The sequence below is a fragment of the Lingula anatina genome, chromosome 9 (assembly GCF_051362555.1).
Source record: "Lingula anatina isolate TDL-2025a chromosome 9, LinAna3.0, whole genome shotgun sequence".
Classification (NCBI taxonomy): Eukaryota; Metazoa; Brachiopoda; class Lingulata; order Lingulida; family Lingulidae; genus Lingula; species Lingula anatina.
In genome coordinates, this window is record NC_141775.1 from 2033789 (window position 1) to 2053514 (window position 19726).

Here is a 19726-nt window from a genome sequence, read left to right on the forward strand (position 1 = left end):
CAATGTGTTGTGTTTACTTCCAGGAGAAGATCAACAAAGCCCCTGACCGCCTGTCCTTGTTTGGATTAATGGTGAAGCCAGTACAGAGGTTTCCACAGTTTATTATGTTATTACAGGTAGATACAAACTGGGGGCACAGAATTTTGTGTGCATTTGTATGCATGCATGTGTGTTTATGTCTACATGTGTGCCTTGGTACGTATGTGGTGTGTCAGAATTTTATGATCTAAATTTTTCACCGAATATAAGATACATTTTGTGATATGATTAAACCAGTTTTTGTATTCAACAACCAAATGTGATAGTATACATATTTATGCTTCCCTGACTCCAAATATTATGGCAGTTAAGAAATCTTTGTTCAGAGTTGCAAAATATGATTATATAATTTATTTAGTATTTGTTGTTGACCATGACTTCCTTTTGATTTCAGCTCTGGTACTATTTAGAGTGGTATTAAAACTGCACATTTTAGAACTGTAACACAAAACAGTGAAATTAAATGAAACTTTTTTCACCAACTTTCCAGGATCTACTAAAACACACGCCTACTGGTCACAAGGACAGAATGGCCCTGCAGAGGGCGCTGACGGAGCTGGAGAATCTGACCCATAAACTGAATGAGTGCAAGCGTCAAGCAGAACAGAAACGAGAAGCCAAAGAGATCATCAGCAACCTTAACGTCAGTGTCATGAAAAAGGGCGTCAACGAAGGAAACAGAGCTTTGGTCAGGCAAGACGATATGACTCAGATTGTAAGTATATTTGTTAAATCGAAATTGATGAATTTAATTAATTGGAGGTGATTGTTACAGCATGTGTAGATAGTTTTTGAAGGATGCAGGGTTCTCTTTTTGTACTGAAAACTGAGTTTAGGGAGCAGTGTCAAACAAGAACTGGTGTCAAAAATTGGTGTTTACAAAGACTTTAAGAATTTAACCTGAGAAGTAATGTTTCACAAAGGATATAGAAAGTCTTTAACTTATCTTTTGCAATCTTGAATATGTGCCTGACAATGTTTATTTGCTAGCTTTCGTGATTCTAATCCCTTAAGGCAGAGGTTTAATATTGGCCTGGGCAATTGTCCATAACACCCATTTAGAGTAACATTACAATACCAACTATATGTATGCTGTGGACCATCCTAGTTAAGCATTCTAACTTACTAAGGATTATAAGAGATACAGTGATAAACAATGAGATGGAAAATGCTGGCTTTGATATTTTTATTATTATCTGTAATTGTTTTTGACAATAATGGCATTCTTATTTCTAGTAATGTTATTGTGATTATCATCATCATCATCATCATCATCATCATTATTATTATTATTAATTATTAATATTTTTAAATCACTCTGTACAATATGATGGTGGTGGTTGTTTCAAGTTTTATGTTCAAGTTTTCCTGTATTTTAATGGGTAATAGGTAGCACAGTGGCTATCAGTAGGACTTGAAAAGATGAAAAGAAAGACATTTTTTGACCACTTGTTTTCTTGTTTCATGCATGCTGTAGGCTGCCCAGAAGGTAGAAAAATTAACATATTCTGATTTTAAAAATCATTTATAACTCTAGTAAAGACTTTTGCCTGCTGTGTTGCTATGATAGTGTCTTCAATCAGCAGCTAAAATCAGATTTATATAGTTCGGTAACAGCTTTACTCAAAAAGTTATGGACTGATTTTGACAAAATTTGCAAAATAAGTCAGAAAAAAAAGCTTAGAATTGATACCATTTGGTGATGATCCATTAAAGAATTAATAACTTTATTATATATAATGAAAATTAAGCCACTTTGCTCTTTCTCTCTCTTGCTCCCCAGGTGCATTTCTATTATAGGTCACTAATGGTGTCAAATCAGATTTTTTTTAAATCTTAAATTATATTGTCATGAGTTTAGCTGCTGTTTGCAAAAAAATGATCAGTATACAAACAGACTCTGGTGTGAACATTTATGATTAGGGAGCTTCAAAATTATGATAATATTATTCAAAACTCACTTGAGGTAATATCCTCCCACCACCACTACCTCATACTGTGTTCAGCATACAGATGACATTTGCACAGGAGGAAGGGGGCTTTAAGATTATAACTTTCTGAATAATTCTTATACAGTATTGTGTACAGCGAGTTATTAAAACTCCTTGCCTAGGTGAGGGATGCCTCTTTAGATTGAATTCACATTGCACTACATGGTCTTTCCTTTTTGAAGCTCTCTGTATCATACATTGAAATTTATATACTAAGCAAGTGTATTTGTGTGGTTTTCTTCTCTCTTTTCTTTTGTATTTTTATTTCTTTTTAAAGGATATATAATTTTTCATTTTGTTTTTGTTTTTAGCCTTGTCAGTATAGGCTTAACACAGGTGTGAGATTTTGAATGTCTGAGGACAATTATACTGAATGGTTGAATGTGTATGTCTTTGTGTGTGTGTATTTTTGTGAGTATTTTCAAAATTGGTATTATGCCGCAAAGTAAATTTATATCTGTTTATTGTTTACTAGTACATGCTTTATTTGCTATGCATAACTTAGATGTATTTTGTTTCTTTAACTCTGATTTTCAGTGACTTGTAGCTCTTTACGACTAGCTTCCACTTCAGCTATTTCCAGTTTGCTTTGGTGTTTGAATGAGTGACATTAGCTTTATATTTTTGCTTTGAACACCAAAAACAGTAGATGACATGCTTCATTTTTCACATGGATGTGGGAAACTTTCAAGGTTCACTTCATTGTTTACCAAAAATTAAAAAAAGGAAATTGATGTACTTTCTTCTCAGTACACATTCATCTCACATGAAAAGTAAGAAACGATTTTACCCAAAAAATTGATGTCTTGAATGTGTTTTGTCTTGGAATATACTTATAGTCTTTTAGTATTAAAGAATTTAACTAAAGCCTGTCTTGTTTGTAGGAGTATAACGTCCATGGTACCATCAACAAGTCTAAGATGAGAAGATTGCTCATTCTGAATGATCTTCTCATGTGCACCAGTATAGAGAGAAAGTAAGTAGTACACTCTGATGTAGTATCACATATGGTTAATATTACTTCTTTTTGCCAGTCTTAAGGTTGCTATTAATACAGTTAATTCATTGAATCTGTACTGTAATTTGTAATATAAGTTAATGATTAGAAAAGACATGGTAACAAAGTACATGCACAAAGGAGGCTATAGCCAGTCTCAGATATAGTGTGATCTTTCCCCAGAGAGGAGAAGGTTATAGCCAGTCTCAAATATAGTATTATTTTTCCCCATAGAGACGGAGGCTAAAGCCATTTAAAATCAGAAATCCAATTTTGTTTCTTCACAGTTTTCAACCTTATCAAGCAGCCTTCAGACCCCAGGTGATAAAACAACTGAGGGCCATTTTTCCCACCTTTTTCTTACAACTCTTAACCATGTGTGTGTTTCAGGGAGTCTGAGAGTGGTAGCCTGATTGAGAAGCACCGTCTGAAGTGGTACGTCCCTATCAATGAAGTGGAGCTAGTTGACACGGCCATTACGCCTAACATGCAGGTGACAGTGAAGTCGGAGCCAGGGAGGACCACAATCTCTTCACTGAAGCAGGGAACTGTGAAAGGTATGGCCTATGGTTTACAGGCCTGGGGTGGGGGTTGGGGGGGTCTTTTTCGGGAATTAAGGTGCTTTTTTTTACCCCCTTAGTTGACCAAACTTCATAAATGGAGTTTTTTTTTTTTTTTTTGGAAAAAGGGGGCCTCTCCTCCCTCCTCTCCCGCCCTCTGCTTTTGACATAATGCAGTAGTGATACATTGATCTTCAACGGGGTGTGGGTGTCAGTGGGTCTCATTATATTGCAGTGATTCATGTGGATTGTAATTGAAAATTTTGTTAAATAGGTCATATAACATAGCTGTCAGATTTTAAGATAAATTTTATATATTACGTTTTTGTAGATTACTCCTCTGAGGGAGCGATGCAACTCCGTAGAGAACTAGACAACATGCTGCATGACTTTGCTGTGGTTGGTCAGGTGACAAACCTCATCTCTTCCCTGAGGTATCAATACGAGGTAAGAGATGTATGCTTACCAAGAGGAGGAATGTTTTTATAAATTATTATTTTATTTTGTATTTGGGACTACATGCCATAACCACAGATTTGGTGGAGATTGTCAGAAATATTGAATTAAAAGCAATTCTCACCCCCAGTCTAAGTCAGAGCAAACATGATACAAGCACCCTTCATGTTCATCTGCTCTATTTTCCACAAATTCAGCAAACTTCTTTTCCTTCCAGCTCTGTGTAGGGCTTTTTTGTTGCTGGTTGTAAAATGATTTACCAGTATTTAATTTTTCAATTTCTAGCTTCTTTCTGAAGAAACCATGGATAGTCTGAAACGCGAACTTCTTAGAAAAATCCAAGCCAAAGATGAACAGCTCCGCATGTACGACAGTTATACAATTCAGATCACGTTTCCAGAAAAGTGAGTTAAACTTTATATAAATATAAAAATCAATAGTGTGTAAAACTTAAAATTATGAGCACAATATAAGATATGTTAGTTGAAAGACATCCAGATTTGAAATTATTAACATTTCATATTTTTGTAAAATGGAAGAAGCTATCACTCTTTAGATAACATAATTACGTAAAACATAATTATGTAAAACTCTTTGTAATTCTGTCAAAATCCTTCTATATCTGATGTAGCACATTTTTGAACATTACAAAATTATTTATCAATTAATGATAGTAATTAATATTTGTAGAAATGCTAATCGTAGAGTCCTTATGCATTATTAAGCATTATTAGAGTAAGCCTACATATAGTTATGTAGTGACCTGTGCTGACATCTATAGTTCATTTCACTATCACTATCAGTGCTTCCTGCAGGTTTTTTTCTGACCTAGATTTTCCACAGGTCAGGTCCTCAGTTGTGATGGCAATTGTAAAGCAGTGATTTTCCATGCAGTTTGTCTTAATAAGGCTGGTTTTTTACAGTAAAATACAGCAGGATGCAGACTTGAAACTAGATTATTCTCCTGAGATCAGATTCACAAAAAGGCATTATGCTGAAAATTTGATTTGGACTTTTATACAAAAAATGTAGACAGATCTTCTTTGGCCTAAGATAAATTAGTTGTAGTCTACTAAAATGAAAATCGTGCCTGTTTTTTTAAGGAGGAAATAGCAGACTTAGACCAGCTGTCTCTTTATTTGAGAAAGCTATTAGAGATGCATCTTGAATGAAAGTTGACCAATTGTTTGGTCCTAAATTTTAGACCAACTTATTTTGGTAGACCGGTTTGCAGCCTGCACTTGTAAAAGTCAAACTGCAACATAAACATCTGCAAAGTTCCTAGAAAAAAAATCTAACCTTTGCTTCTCTGTCTTCTGCCTCTCTGTGTCCAGTCACGTGCGGAATGCTATAGCCGAGTCGACTGCCCACTGGTCAGCTGCACTGAAAGACGACAAGAAAACCACAAAAAATAAATACACCATTAACAGGTGATAATTGTGAGGTCACTGCAGCAGTAACAAGGTGATGGGAGGTTGTATTGTTACTATTACTACTATAGCATGTTGAGTTTATTATTAGTTATTAACAGTATTTATGAGAGATGGGCTCTTGAAGTGAGAGTAGGGTGTCACAGGTTGGGGTGTTCTAGGAGGGTGAGCTGTCCCAGGAGGGTGGGGTTTCACAGGAAAGTGGGGTGTCCCAGGAAAGTGGGATGTCAAAGGAGGGTGGGGTGTCATAAGAGGGTGGGGTGTCAGAAAAGTAACAGAGGCACCATGGTATTGGAAATGAAATGTATCATGATGTCCACCATGAATCTGAGTCATGAAAAGAGTCATACATGACATTTGTGATGTCACCATGTCAAGTTATGTGCTTCAGGAAGAGGAGTTTCAGAGCTGAAGTACTGCTTAGGAGTGTTGTTTTGAATTGACAATTTTATTCAGGTATTATAATAAAAAGGAAATTGATTCACTAAAGAGTAGGTAACTTATTGGATGGTTTTACAGGGCTGTTATTGGATGATTAACTTACTGCTGCAGTGACCTTGACCTCTGACCTTTAACCTCAATAGTGTAACCCTTTAGGTTAATGGTTTTAGTTTGCTTTAGAGTAGTTATGTTTGCATGCATTATATTGATATGCATGTTATATTGTTTGCAATAATGAAAACTTGATGTTATCTTCCCCTTGGGCCATCTAATTCATTTTAGTGAAATAAAAACTTTATTTATTTATTTATTTATTTAAAAATATTTTTGAATTTAAGGAGATTACAGGTTGTGGGCATGTTACACATTCCAAACGTTTTGGAGACACGTCTTTTATGTGTCACAGTTTCTGTTCCTGCAGATTCCTTTCTTATTGTTTTACTAATCAGATGTACAAAAGGTCATTAATAAACTTATTTATTATGAAAGTTTAATTTTATTGTATCTAGCATGCATTTGTTTCTGTTTGATACCACATTTTATGGTTTGTTGTCAATATATTGTAAAAAGCATGCATTTGAATGCCACCATTGATGCCTTTGTGTTGACAATATCATTTATAGCTACTTGAACTGTTGTTGTTTGTAATATTGTGCTTGATCTTGTACAAGATTTGATGATTTGTAAGAAGTGGATTTATTCATTTAAACTTTTAATGACAAAATATTGAATTTCATAAAGGAATCTTGGACCAAAAATTGAACTGCTAGAATAATTAGAAAATTGTGTTTGTGTACACTAAGTCTATTTGTCATTGATAAATGTTGATGTCCAGAATGTTGACTCATCTGATACATCATTAGAGTACAGGTTTATAATTTATAATGCTCACATTTGCATGAGTATATTGCATGCCTTTATACAGTGTTATATGGTAAATCAGTGATTGTGACAGTGAACACAATCTGGTCTCAACCCATCTCTCCTAACACAATCTTAGTTCTGATGTGTATAACTTCTTGCTCTGTCTTTTTCAAATATAAAATGATGTTTTGGTATTAAAGATACGGAGGTAAATTAAGTGCTCATTGCAGGCATACGATGGATAACTCACATTCTTGAAGTCATATTGTAAATATAATTTATATTCTTTTACGTTTCTTACAATTATTTGTCTGTCCATACTTTTTTGCATAAAATGATCACAAAATTTTCAGCATTACTCCTCTGTAGATATTGCAGGATTATGGGAGTAGCTTGATATAAGAAAGTGCGTTTAATGTTGTGCATGAAATGTCATCAATAAACCGACCACAAAGGACACAATAATCCTTCACAAAACTATATTTCTATAATAAAAATCTGTTACCCATTCCTGCCCATTTTAGGACGGGTCGTGTGAAGTACACATACCAGGTGAGATCGCCAGAGGAGAAGCAGTCCTGGGAACTGGACTTTAAGATGACCCAGTTAGCCATGGGTAAGTGTTGGTGCCGGATTGTTACACTGACCATAAATATTCCACTATCAGGGGTCCAAGCCAGAGGTTTCTGCCGGCTGAATGTTATTATTATTATTATTATTATCATTATCATTTATTTATTTATTTATTTATTTTGAGTTTGGAATGATTTTGACACTGTAAGAATATTTTGAGCTACATCTCAAGCCAGCACATTCCGTGTCTTACCCAACACAATGCATCTTTCTTCTCTAACGCAATCTATTGTATTTCTTGCACCATTTCCTTGCAGATCCCAATAACAACCCAGCCTGGACCTTCCCAGAACATGTAGAGAGGGAGAAGGGACTCCTGAAGATGCCTCTCTTCATCAGAGCTCTGCCCATAGACATCACCAAACAGTATACCAAGGTCTGTTGAGTTTAAGGCTGTATTCCCAGAGCTTTTAGATTGATCTATCCCCGCAGGTAGTCTCACTAGATTACTGTCAGATAATCCGGCTTAAATGTCCGTCCCGCCTACTACAAGCTGTAAGGGGGTAATTAACTTTCGTGTCTGCCCGGCTGACAGCTATTTAGCGTGAACCCCCAGGGAGTTAGGTCGATCTAAAGTAGATTGATCGAATCTCTGGAAATGGGGTCTAAGACTTTTATAGTCTTATTTAATAAAGGAGTTGATTCTTAATGAGTGTTTGAAAACTAGGTTTTATGCAATTTTGGGTGCTTTCCAAAGATTTCTATCAGATTAATGAATGAGAGTTTGGATAATATATATAATTACAAGATTTATATGTAATGTATCTTCTTCCAGCATTTTTGTATAAGTTTCAACAAAGTTAGTGGACTCCAAGTTGAAAAAAAAATTTTTTTTCATTATTAGGTACTTGCATTTGATCAATATTGAATGGAATAACAAACAAAGAGTAAAGTCTATCAATTTTAATGTCTGAATTGTTAATTGATTGTGTTAGTTGTGCTGTGTTCCAGGTGGATTGTGCTGTCCCAGTGTTCCTCCAGTCCAGTGATAACAGTGGACTGGGAATACAGCACCTCTGGGCATGTAGTAGTAATGAAGATAGGGGGCAGGTCAGTGCCAAGACAGTCTCATCAAAATCTAAACATTTACCATAAAGGTCTGCCAGTATTAATGTAGTGTTATGGAGCAAGGTTAGGTACTACTCAAGGCTTGCGGTATTAAGGTGTTTCCATTCAGTATGACCATTACAAAAATAAGAAGAAAAAGGGTTAATGCATCCTTTGAAGTTAATACTGTACAGGCTCAGAGAAATTATTGCGTCACTTATTTTTCTGTAGAGCCTTAAATATGGGAAATGATTCTCCTTTACATCAATTATTATGATTAAGTGTAATATATTGATTTGACTCCAAACATACCTGGTGTGTAACTAAGTTTCACCTCTTAATATATTTTTCATACCAGGTGACCATCATTTCCCTCCACACCAGTAAACCTAGGGTGATCGAATCCTTCATGGCTTGTGAGGCAAAGATAGTCTGTGTGGAGTTTGTCCCTGGTCCCAATTTATTTCATGGGGAAGATGCCAGTGACACTGTGTGTGCTGGGGACACAGTCTGGATGGGGACTGATAGTAACAGGTGTGTTAGGTGTGACAAGAAATTGTGTTGGGTGTAACAGAAGATTGTGTTAGGTGTGACAGGAGATTGTGTTTGGTGTTACAGTAACAGTTGTGTTAGGTGTCACAAGAAATTGTGTGAGGTGTGATTGGAGAATCCGAGATTGTGTTAGGTGTGACAGGAGATTGTGTTAGGTGTGACAGTAACAGGTGTGTTAGGTGTGACAGGAGATTGTGTTGGCTGTACCAGTCATTGTAGTTCAATATGATATGCTGTGTTGGATGTGAGTGGGAGATGCTATTGTGTAAATTGTGACTGAAATTGAAATGTGATAGGCACATGTTTTTTTACTTAAAGATTTTTTGTCCTTTATTATACAGTTTGTTCTAATACCAATTAAACAAAGATGTGATGAAGCCTGTTTTCTTCTCCTTGCAGAATTGGGGTATATTCAGTGAGGGAACAAGAGAGAAAAGATGCCATATTTACAATAGATATCCCAAACCCAATAAGGACAATGAAGTACATGAAGGACAAAGTATTTGTTGCCATGGAGAATGGTGCTATCGTAATATTCAGCAGGGGAAAGGGTAAGGCATGCCATAAGATTGTCCAGAGCTCCAGCCTTCTTCTCTCTTTTGAAAATAAAATTGTTTATCCAGCTCTAAAGAGAAGTAAAGGCACTTTGAAACCGATAAGATAAGGAATTTTTGAACTACGTCATAAAGCAATGCTTGCTTTCTTCAAAATTTTGATTTAGTTTAAGTTTTCCAGCTTTTTAATGGTAAAAACAGTTCAAATCAAGGTAAACCGTTTAGTTATATTTCTTATGATATATTACGAAACTGTTTGATTTATTCCTGACTGTAAATTGCAGATGATGAGTGGAAGATCAACGAGTCTCACACTTCCAAACTTGGAGAGCAGCCTGTCTTGTGTCTTCTGGAAGTGGAGGATAAGATGTGGTGCGCCTGTGGGAATAAGATTAACATCATCAACCCAAAAACAGAACTGAAAGAGGTAAAATTATATGCATCGGAAATTGAAGTGTCTAATTATTGCTAAACCAGTTAAAAAGACTAAACAAATTATGGAGTTGTCCATTTGAATATAGATGATCCATGATTTCAATTTGACAACATTAGTTAAACCAGCACATATTCTGCAATGGGGATAGAACTTTCTTAGTATCAATCCTGACAGCAGCAAAATAGTTTCATTTCGTTGATGAAAATTTCAGACCATTGTGATACTAGACAAGCTTTTACGCAAGAAGGTACTGTAACAAGTGACCCCACCCCACACCCCACCCTCCACCTTCTCCCCAGCTTACTTTTAGGTCATCCACTTGCAGATTAGAAGCAATTTGCTAGTATCCAAAGTGATGGCATGGCCTTATAAAATATTAGTTTAATGATCCATTAAATTTTGAAAAATGTTATGTTTCAAAGAAGGAGGAGAGGTGGTTTATTTGAATGCTGCCAGAAAAGCATGTTTTTGAATAATTGATTGTTCCCAGTCTTCTTTAACACAAGGCTTTGTGTTTGCATCAACCAGGCAGAGTCATATTTTCTTTCATCAAAATGGACCAGAAACCTCATATTAACCATCTTATTTCATAAAAGAGATGAAAAACAATACAATACATTGGAGTGAGGCATGATTTCTGTCTGAGAACATGAATTGATTACTTTATATAATGTGATTTGTGATAATGATTTATTATGGTACTAGTGCATTTTACTATGTGTATCACAAAACATTTTACATAGATATATACATAAATGTGCATTAACTTGTTTTCATCAAGTTTCTGCTCACCTTCATGTAAGATGTCTCCATTTTCTTTTCTGTAGGAGACATTAAAATCATTCACAGCAGTATATATATCTTAAAATTGATTAATGGAAAAGAAATAATTGTAGCAATCTATGCTGTCCTAGAATACATATTAGTTTTGCCTCTGATATGGTTTCTGAAATAATTCTTGTAGAAAACTCTGACAGTAGAGAAGAATGGTTGTATACAGTGTATGGTGCAGTCTGGCTGCGGGTTCTGGATCTCATTTAAAGAAGAATCCCTGATCCGCCTCTACCATGTGGAGACGTTCCAACATCTGCAGGACATTAACATAGCGTCGGCCGTCACCAGGGCACTGAAACGTAAGTAAACATGGCTGCATCTGTCTCCATTTTAACTGAAAACATTTAAAGGCTGACATCATAAGGAATGATTGTAATAAAATTAAAGCTTCCTTGTCATTGTGTTGAACATGTGATAAGACCTATAGCCTGGGGTTCAAATGAACTGCCCTTATGCCCCAGAAAGGTCAATACAGAATAAAGCACCACCATTGAAATTTGATATTCATATTTCCAGATAAAGCCAGAAAACCTGGTACAGATTTCTCACGTGGTATAGCCATCACCTGTCTCATGGCCAGCAGAGGTATCCTGTGGATTGGTACCAACAAAGGTATAACCCTGTCTCTCCCCCTCCCCAGGTTGGAGGGTGTACCCCTCATCAGTCGAGGACCCAGCGTGTCATGCCACACCCATATTGGTCCTGTCAAATTTTTGGTGGGTATTTGCCCCGAGGTCATCATTGACCCTGTTCCTGGGCGGGCGGAGAGTTTCCAGGGAGATGCCAATGGCGAAAATGTTGATGTGAAGGATACGGACAGACTGGAGCTGCCTTGTTCTGCAGGCGATGCTTCAGCAACTTCGCCTTTGTCATCCCCTTCACCCAAAGCTACATCTCCCAAATGTCCACCAGAGAGTGCGTCTGGTTCTGGAAGTCAGACCATGCCAGCAGTGGTTTCCCCGAAGTCAAAGCGGAAGAGCAAGGGAGACATCAGGCGAATATCCCTTTCCCATGTCAGTGAGAAAACTGAGAGAACATCTGACAGGGAGGTTATTCGTAGCTTCAGCATTGAGCATAGTTTTAAACCACTTAAAGCTAATGCTAAGTCCAAATGGAAGTCCACCCCAATCGGATTGGATGCCATTGACAAGGTGGAGTACGATGATGATATTTCGGTGTTGTATGGAAGCTTGCTGAAAGGCACTGGGACGGAAGATTATGAAGACGTCTTGGTGCAGACTTCTGGAGAACATGGGTACATGACTCTACAGGCAACGGGAGCAGACCTCCTCCGTTATCGAAAAACTAAAACTGCTTCAATAATGTTTCCCAAACGTCGGGTAAAAAGTATGGCGTCCCCTGCTGTTGGGGAAACAGCCCATACCTTCAGTTTCGATTCAGCTGTGAAGTTGCGCAGCTACAACAGAACATCTTCCGAACTGACAAGTAGTTTCGAGTCTGTAGATGAAACAGAAGAGGACATTGCCACCCCTGCTAGTGATGATGTGGATGAAAGTGATGCGGCAAAGTCCTCAGACAGAAAGTTGCATAATTTGCACTGTAAGTCTGTGATAGTTGTAAGTGGAGGAGATGGGTATTTAAATTGGAACGTTGCCACTCCAAGGGACAAGAAACAGGAGGACGCGAGGCTTATTTTATGGCAGTGCAAGGTGGCTTAATTGGTCTCCACCAAGTAAGTCATTTTATCTGAACATCAATATTTTCATTCCAGTACAATGTATGTCTTTTCTATAGGAGGCTTAGGTTTAGGCTTCTCTGGCAGACTGGAGTACACAGTAATTGGTGACGTAATTACTCTGAGTGATTGCAATCGGCATTCCTAGAAGAATGTATCTTTACATTCTATTTATGGAGGCAAATAAAAACTAAGGGAAGTGAAATAGAAGAATAAGGATGGGACCAAGAGGACAAGTGATGCTTTTAAGCTTAAAAGCGCCACCTTTAATATTATAGGTCAAGCAGCATTCTCTGTTAATGTGCAATGGACCTTAGATTTTATACCAAGTGGAAACGGCAAAATGGAAATTTTTGTTTGATTCTGTTAATTGAAATAGGAACAGTAAGTGATTTAGATTCCCGTGACTTAACATTCTTTAGCAGAGAAGGCTTAGCTTATACACAATTTTCAACTAACCCAATTTTGAACTACAGTGGAAAAGTTTGTGAATAGCTTTTAGCACTGAAATACTTAGAATGGTAAGTAAAAATTATCTTAATGTTTCCAATATTTTTGCAGTGTTATTCCATTTTTGTTCTCACCCATGACTTACACTTCTAATAGGATAAAAATGTTTACAATGTGATGATAAACAAGGTAGAAATAGGGTGCAAACTGTGATACATTTTTATGTTAAAGTTGTGGAAAACTCCTTATTGCCATATTAAGTTTGTGTAAAATTGCACACATATGACTTGCTGATGTACAATTTACAGTGGAACAAGTTTTTAATGAAAAATTCATATTGAAAAATAAGTCGACTCTAAAAATTATTAAATATAGTTGTGAAAAAACAGCAAAGATTCATGGAATAAAGTAAGGGGCGTTAAGCTGTAATTGGATCAAATTATTTCTATTAGCACAATGCCTGTATGATTATTAAAAAAAGAACAAATTAAGGCAGAAATATTTGTAGGATAACTTTATTTGATAAATAACAGGTATTGTATAAAGTACACTTGAAATATTCCATATTGTGATATCTTATACAGTGAATAACAGGTCGGTGCGTGTTATGTAAAATGATGACTATTTTATACATCATGGTACAGTTTGTACAAATATTCTTGATAATATTAGCCTACATATAAAAGTGTATTGTAAACAGTTTTGAGAATTATCTTGTTGATACTATTTGTAGTTTTGCAGAATTGCTTTGCAGATGATAAATATTCAGTGATACTAGCTAAGATGTGCTTAAAGACGATTTTTATGAATTTGTGGTACAATAATTTTGATTATATATATATTATGATTAATAAAAATCTGATGTTTTATGGTGCTTGACTTTTTTATAGAGTCACTGCTTTTACCATTTTTGAAAGTGTGTCAGAATCGGTCTGTATTGTCGTCTAAAATGTTTTAAAAATAGTTCTAAAAAGACATTTTTATTCTTATTTCTGATCGCTGATTAACATGAAATATTTTGATCAATGGGTGATAAAAAATCTATGAAGTTTTTGTATATGCTAATATTTCCTCCTTTTGATTTTTGTATAAATATCAGTGATTATAAAACTGCTTAAATGAATATTTACTGATGTATTCCTTGTCTATAAATCTACTACAATGGATATACATGTACTGCGTATACCTGTAGTTGTGTAATATAAATATATAAAACGATACAAGTGAATGGACTTGTGTACATGACGTGGCTTTCAATTATTGTGAATATTTACTGGCTATATGCTGTTTATGTAGATTGTTCATTTTGATGAATAATAATGCACATCTTAAAATTGCCTTCGTGTGATTTGTTACTGTATTTAAAGCAATATTTATTAATGATGAGCCGCCATTTTACATATGTGAGCCATTTTGGATATCTCAAGCTTGCAGCCTATGAAGACTAAATAATTTATCTGATCCATCAAGAACTATTTCAAAATCTGTGCAAAATTTCATATTTTGACCTCGTATGTTCATGTCGTATGACGACTCATCGCTGACACCTTTTTTTTCTTTCTATTTTTACGCAATAGTACACCATCGACCGACACTACGATAAGTCGGAAGGAGTTGAATTAGATAGATTAAAATTGTCCTTATTTCATAAAAGGAAATAGAAATTTTTACCAAAAGTTACTTCATTTTAGTTGACTGGGTTTACTCTGATGAAGACGCCATGCGCACCATAATATTAAAATTAACTGATTAGTGAAAGCCAGGTCATCGCGAAGATTCTCGTACCTCCTGGATAAGGTCGATTAAAATGGCGCTTCAACTACGGCCGGCTCTTGCAGTTCTGGCAATTTTAATTGCAGTCCAGCGCGTTGAAGGGACATCTTACGAGAGATGTATGGTTTTGCAAAAAGATTTCAGCAAGACGAAACCTTCACCTGAGCCAGCCACTGAAGTAAGTGAGAAAAATGACGTAAACGCGTTTGTTACCTCTGTACACACCCTTCTTTCAAACCAGTTTTCTTGTCTGTCATTCTTTGCTAGTGGTTACAAAATGTTGAATTTGACCGAAAATTTCAAACTTTCTCTGGGAAGCTGTAATTTTGGGATGTGATAGCTACACCATCACAGTTTATCATTTCATAAAAAGGGAAACAGCAGCTGCCCTTTTTAGGGCACACAGGAGAGTTGAACAGCTATACCCACCAAATCCAAGACGCGTTACCCTGGGTAATATATTTTGCACAAACTAATGAAAGTCTAATGGAATGTTTTCAGTTTTAGTTTAAATCATAAGGGGGTGTTGTCTCAATGCTTCAAAACTGGTTTTGAAGAATTTAATCCACATTTCATAATTAATAAAAATGGTGAATATGTGGGTCACGGTAACGTTATTGACGCGGGTACAAAAACTTTTTATAATCATGTAAATAATAACAATATTTTTGCTATTATCCATACACACTTCATTCATGAGGGGCACACCACTTTCACATGCTTTTAAAATGGAATTGACAAACACAGAGGAATAATGCACATATTTTATTTACTGTAACTCTGTCATATGGGACACACACTGCATGAACAAAGTTGATCTAAAGAATGTTCCAGATTGTAGTTTTTTATCAGAACTATTATTTTTTTATTATTATTTTAACACAATAAAGTTCAGTTAAATACAAAATTTAACAAAATGAAGTTCAGTGTAACACAAAGTTCATAATTATAACATTCTTCCTGACATATGAAGACCAATGGTGATATCTGTTCTGTGCATACTAAGGCATCCACCCTTGGGATTCTGAAAAAAAATCACACAAAGAATCTGTTAACGCTGATAACGAACAATGGATAACCTAAGATCACAAATAGTTTATTGCTTATTCAAGCAAAGTACAGTGCATTATGAGTGGCAAACACGCATTACTGAGACACATTTTCTTCACCCATTTTCGGTGCTTCATTGCGTAACGTAAGTGTTGCTAGTAATCCATTATTGCTGTTTTTACAGACGGTTAAATTTTAAACGCACGGAATACAGTGTAGCAGCTTAATTTAAGACAAAACTAAAAAAAAGTAATTCAATTTCGATGATTGAGTTTTCGAGAACAAGAGAACATGAATACGGTATCACCGCGTCACCATGTTCAATAAGACCTTTAGTCCCCCATGTGAAACAGACGCAAAACGAAAGTTCAGACGAAGTCACCCTACTTATAGAATGGTAAAAATCAATCGGTACACAAATATGTTGAAACAATTGAAGAAAAATGAAACGAAACTCATTATTTCTCACCTTCATACAAAGAAGATCCCAATAAACAATCCTGTGACGGTTAAATCGAGGGAATTACACCTGTGCCCTGCATCCTATCTCGACAGCGTCATTGCGTGATATGTTATCAGAATGGACCACCCGCCAGTTTGAGCTGGTTTTTTTAGTGTGTAAAAGAAGCCATTCGTGTGTAGACGTCATCAGTTAGTGAGTATGGAAGAAGATCGCTATCGATGTATAATTTTCACGCGGCATTTTAAAGTCGTCTGATAAGAATCGATCTCTGAAGTTTCAGCGTTGCGAACGTAATATTGGGACGCGGTGAAGAAATATCGACCTTGCTGAGCAATAAATGTGAAATTCTTAAGAAAACTGATATTATCATGGATTTCGTGACACAAACTAACCGAAATACTACTTTGGACGATTGAACAGTTTTAATAAGGAAAGATAGGATTAGATGAAATTTTCATCGGGGTGGGACACCGCATGTATCGTAAGTTAAGCTAATTTTGTGATCATTTTTCAGTGACTTCAAATAAATTTTATTTAAATAACCATTTGCACATTCTGTGTATTATATCTTCTTGCAGTAGGTGTATTCCCTGCTTCAATAATTCATTCAAACCCTAAACAAACTGTTCCTAAATAGAGGTAGGGTCGAAATTCCACAAAAAAAGACGCCATTTTGAGGGTAATTTCGATATATTTTCTGCTTTTTCTCTTCTTTTGCTTTTATAACAATATCCTCCTTGCTCATGCAGCTTCTTTGATTTGTTATTGAAACATACACAACGATGTCATGAGAATTTGGTCGGCTATCTAAATTTAAATAACATTCTTGTTATGGTCCCCCCGCAGTGCACCACTAGCAAAGAATGACTGTTGTAGATAAAGACAAATTACAAGTGGTTTTAAAGACTTAAAATTTCAATGAAAAGGGAAATTCTTCCCTTTCTGTGATAAATGTTTCTCATCTCTACAGGGTAATACGATGCTTCTTATTACGCACTCGTTGATCTTTTGAAAGCATTTTATATTATTATTCAGATCGTTGAGAAGTCTATTAGTTGCATTGTTTTAAATTGTTACTTATTTACTGAGAGTTATGGAATCAAAATTCGCAAGCGTCGCACTTTAGGTTCCGCCCCTTTCGAGGTGAAAATACTAGTTTATGAGTGCCTCTCCCCACTATGGTAAGATTTGAGTTTTTTATTGATATAATTTATAATTAAACTATAAGTATTACCCAGGCTTTCGTTCCCAAGAGAAGGCAAATATTCAAAAGCTAGGACTATCAATTTATTTTTAATTTTTAGTTGATCAATCAAAAGATGCAGCATTTTACCCCGTCTTACTTCCAAAATGATAAACACGGTAGATTCCATTAACGCCTGACTGTTGCCCGTGTTGAAAGAATTTCCTTGCTGTGACATATTATCAAAAGACACATTTGTGTACTGCATTATAGGACACTTTTATAGGCAGTATCATGGATATTTGCATATTAGACAGACATTAGATGAGAAGTGCAGCTGACTGTGGCCATGCCTTTACCACATTTGACTACATACGGTAACGACTCTTTCTTTTCAATAGCGAAAATTATCACTTTCAGATGCGTAATTCTGAAGTCTTATAAATTATATCTTGTGAAAGCATTTTTGTGCTTTTAATGTTTATTACAGACCTATAAGGTAGCCTTTTCTCAATTTTGTTGCTACCACTTTGTAGAAATGTTTTAATTTCAAGAATTTATGACCTAAAAAATATAGTATCTGTAAAATTCACACGTTACCCCATTAAAAAGATGAGTCATTACCGTATATGTCAACTGCCGTATTTTATGGGACTAGTATGACAAGATAATTTGACCCCTAAATAAAAAGATACCCTTGACCCTTGAAGACCTAGACAGCAAACCAGTATTATATACGCGAGCTTAGTTAGTAAACAGGATAATATACAAGTTTGGCCTTAAGTCATGATCATATATTATATTTGAATATCCTGCAAAATTACTCATCTTTAGTAATTGATACACAACGTTTGCAAGTGAGAAAATTGCTTTTTTTCTTGATGAAAATTATAATTGGTACAAAAATCCCAGACAGAAAACCTTTTAAGTCTTTTGGCACACAATATGGATCATGTTGTTTTCATACATTCTGAATCGGCCGTGATTTTGGGAATACTGTTAAAATGTTGTTTTTTTTTTACCAATTTAGTATTATAATCTTCATTAATCCATTTTTTGGTTATCTCTTGTCACAGTTGTACACCCCATTGCCATTTCAGTGTCATCGCTACAGAGACAAATCTTGCTGCAAGGCCGGCATGACAACGAGTTTTCTAGAAACCAACCAATGGCTGAACCTCACTGACTACGTCCACTGCTCTCAGAAACCCAAATTGTCGTCTGAGTGCCAGAGGGTGTTCCACGACGAACTTTGTTTCTTTTCTTGTTCTCCAAACATTGGTCAGTGGATAATAACGACGGTGAGTGAAAATAAATCTGGTCTCTGCTTGCCTGTGTTTGTGAATGCTAAGATACCTTTAACTAGTTATCTTAAAAGATACTTCGCAATCTCTCTCTCTCTCTCTCTCTCTCAATATGTGGGGGATAAATAGAGTATCCGAAAAGCACCAAGTTATCAAATTTAGATTAATTTTTCGCACACTTTCCAATCATCTTCAGGCCCATACGCCAAAGCGTGAGCGTTTCAAGAATGTTCCACTGTGTTTAAGTGTGTGTAAGAAATGGTGGGAGGCGTGCATGGGGGAATACACGTGTCACGCGAACTGGTACACTGGTATGGACCGCGACTCGCAAGGTACGTTCCTTAATGTTTGTATTTGTTCATATAAAATGTTATAATGTTTCTAAGTGGTCGCATCATTATCTAAGCGCCTCCTTCCGGACGCTCAATAATGGCTCGATCTGCACGTAAAAGCCACAATTTCTGCAGTTTGAATGCCCTAAGTGAAATATTACAGCACAATTCTGATTAATCTTATCATTCCTTTAGGTATGAACATCTGCCGTAAGAATTCAACGTGTAAACGTTTCTCCGAAGTCTACCGCAATGCCAAAAATTTCTGTGAAACCATTTGGGACTACTCTTTCAAAGTGACACCAGATGACGACTCCTGCATGACCTTTGACTTTGACCCAAGCAAGCCAAACCCAAACGTCGCCGTGGCGCAGAGAGCAGCCAGCGCCGCCTACGTCACGCCACCTGGTTCCTTATGCGTTGTAGGGATGTTGTCTTTGTACTTCACTTTACTGTGGATATGGGCATAATCTGAGAGTGGGATCTGTTTCACAACAACAACAACAACGATTATTATTATTATTATCATTATGAAAATTACTTACAGGCTTGAAATATGGACACCGTGGTATACTTTTAGGGTGGATAACGCGTCATTACACTTTCCAGATTTGTGGTCAAAATATTTGTAAACGTGTACA

The 19726-nt window shown here is 36.1% G+C and overlaps 2 protein-coding genes and 1 long non-coding RNA gene across 12 annotated transcripts in view; 2 read left to right on the plus strand and 1 right to left on the minus strand.

Moving 5' to 3' along the window:
- Positions 1-14318, plus strand: part of LOC106168118 (rho guanine nucleotide exchange factor 10) — a 33072-nt gene extending 18754 nt beyond the window's left edge. For 8 of the 10 annotated variants that reach the window (XM_086996415.1, XM_086996414.1, XM_086996419.1 and 5 more), the window contains 15 exons: positions 24-116; positions 530-754; positions 2915-3006; positions 3418-3584; positions 3919-4034; positions 4329-4447; positions 5378-5473; positions 7303-7394; positions 7669-7787; positions 8363-8461; positions 8817-8992; positions 9410-9561; positions 9849-9991; positions 10965-11133; positions 11351-14318. In XM_086996415.1, the coding sequence (XP_086852541.1) occupies positions 24-116; positions 530-754; positions 2915-3006; positions 3418-3584; positions 3919-4034; positions 4329-4447; positions 5378-5473; positions 7303-7394; positions 7669-7787; positions 8363-8461; positions 8817-8992; positions 9410-9561; positions 9849-9991; positions 10965-11133; positions 11351-12513 (3021 nt within the window). In that variant the 3' untranslated portion in view covers positions 12514-14318. Of the gene's footprint in view, positions 1-23; positions 117-529; positions 755-2914; positions 3007-3417; positions 3585-3918; positions 4035-4328; positions 4448-5377; positions 5474-7302; positions 7395-7668; positions 7788-8362; positions 8462-8816; positions 8993-9409; positions 9562-9848; positions 9992-10211; positions 10268-10964; positions 11134-11350 lie in introns of those variants that run through there. The other 2 variants (XM_086996421.1, XM_086996424.1) reach the window with 2 other exon arrangements.
- On the minus strand, positions 13429-17142 carry LOC147759765 (uncharacterized). The gene is made up of 2 exons (XR_015331255.1): positions 16273-17142; positions 13429-15777 (listed from the first exon to the last, which is right to left on the minus strand). It is a non-coding gene; the product is annotated as an uncharacterized LOC147759765 (long non-coding RNA).
- Positions 14694-19584, plus strand: LOC147759766 (folate receptor beta-like). Its single transcript, XM_086996427.1, has 4 exons — positions 14694-14931; positions 18550-18750; positions 18950-19085; positions 19281-19584. Exons 1-4 carry the CDS (start codon positions 14788-14790, stop codon positions 19553-19555), a joined length of 756 nt encoding a protein of 251 aa, XP_086852553.1. The 5' UTR covers positions 14694-14787; the 3' UTR covers positions 19556-19584.
- Positions 19585-19726: the final 142 nt, after the last annotated feature.

Bases quoted from the DNA above. Each gene is read 5' to 3' on its own strand.
- LOC147759766 (XM_086996427.1), top strand. From the start codon at position 14,788: ATGGCGCTTCAACTACGGCCGGCTCTTGCAGTTCTGGCAATTTTAATT. The intron at 18,751-18,949 runs GTGAGTGAAAAT...AATCATCTTCAG, and splicing joins GTCAGTGGATAATAACGACG to GCCCATACGCCAAAGCGTGA. The intron at 19,086-19,280 runs GTACGTTCCTTA...TCATTCCTTTAG, and splicing joins TATGGACCGCGACTCGCAAG to GTATGAACATCTGCCGTAAG.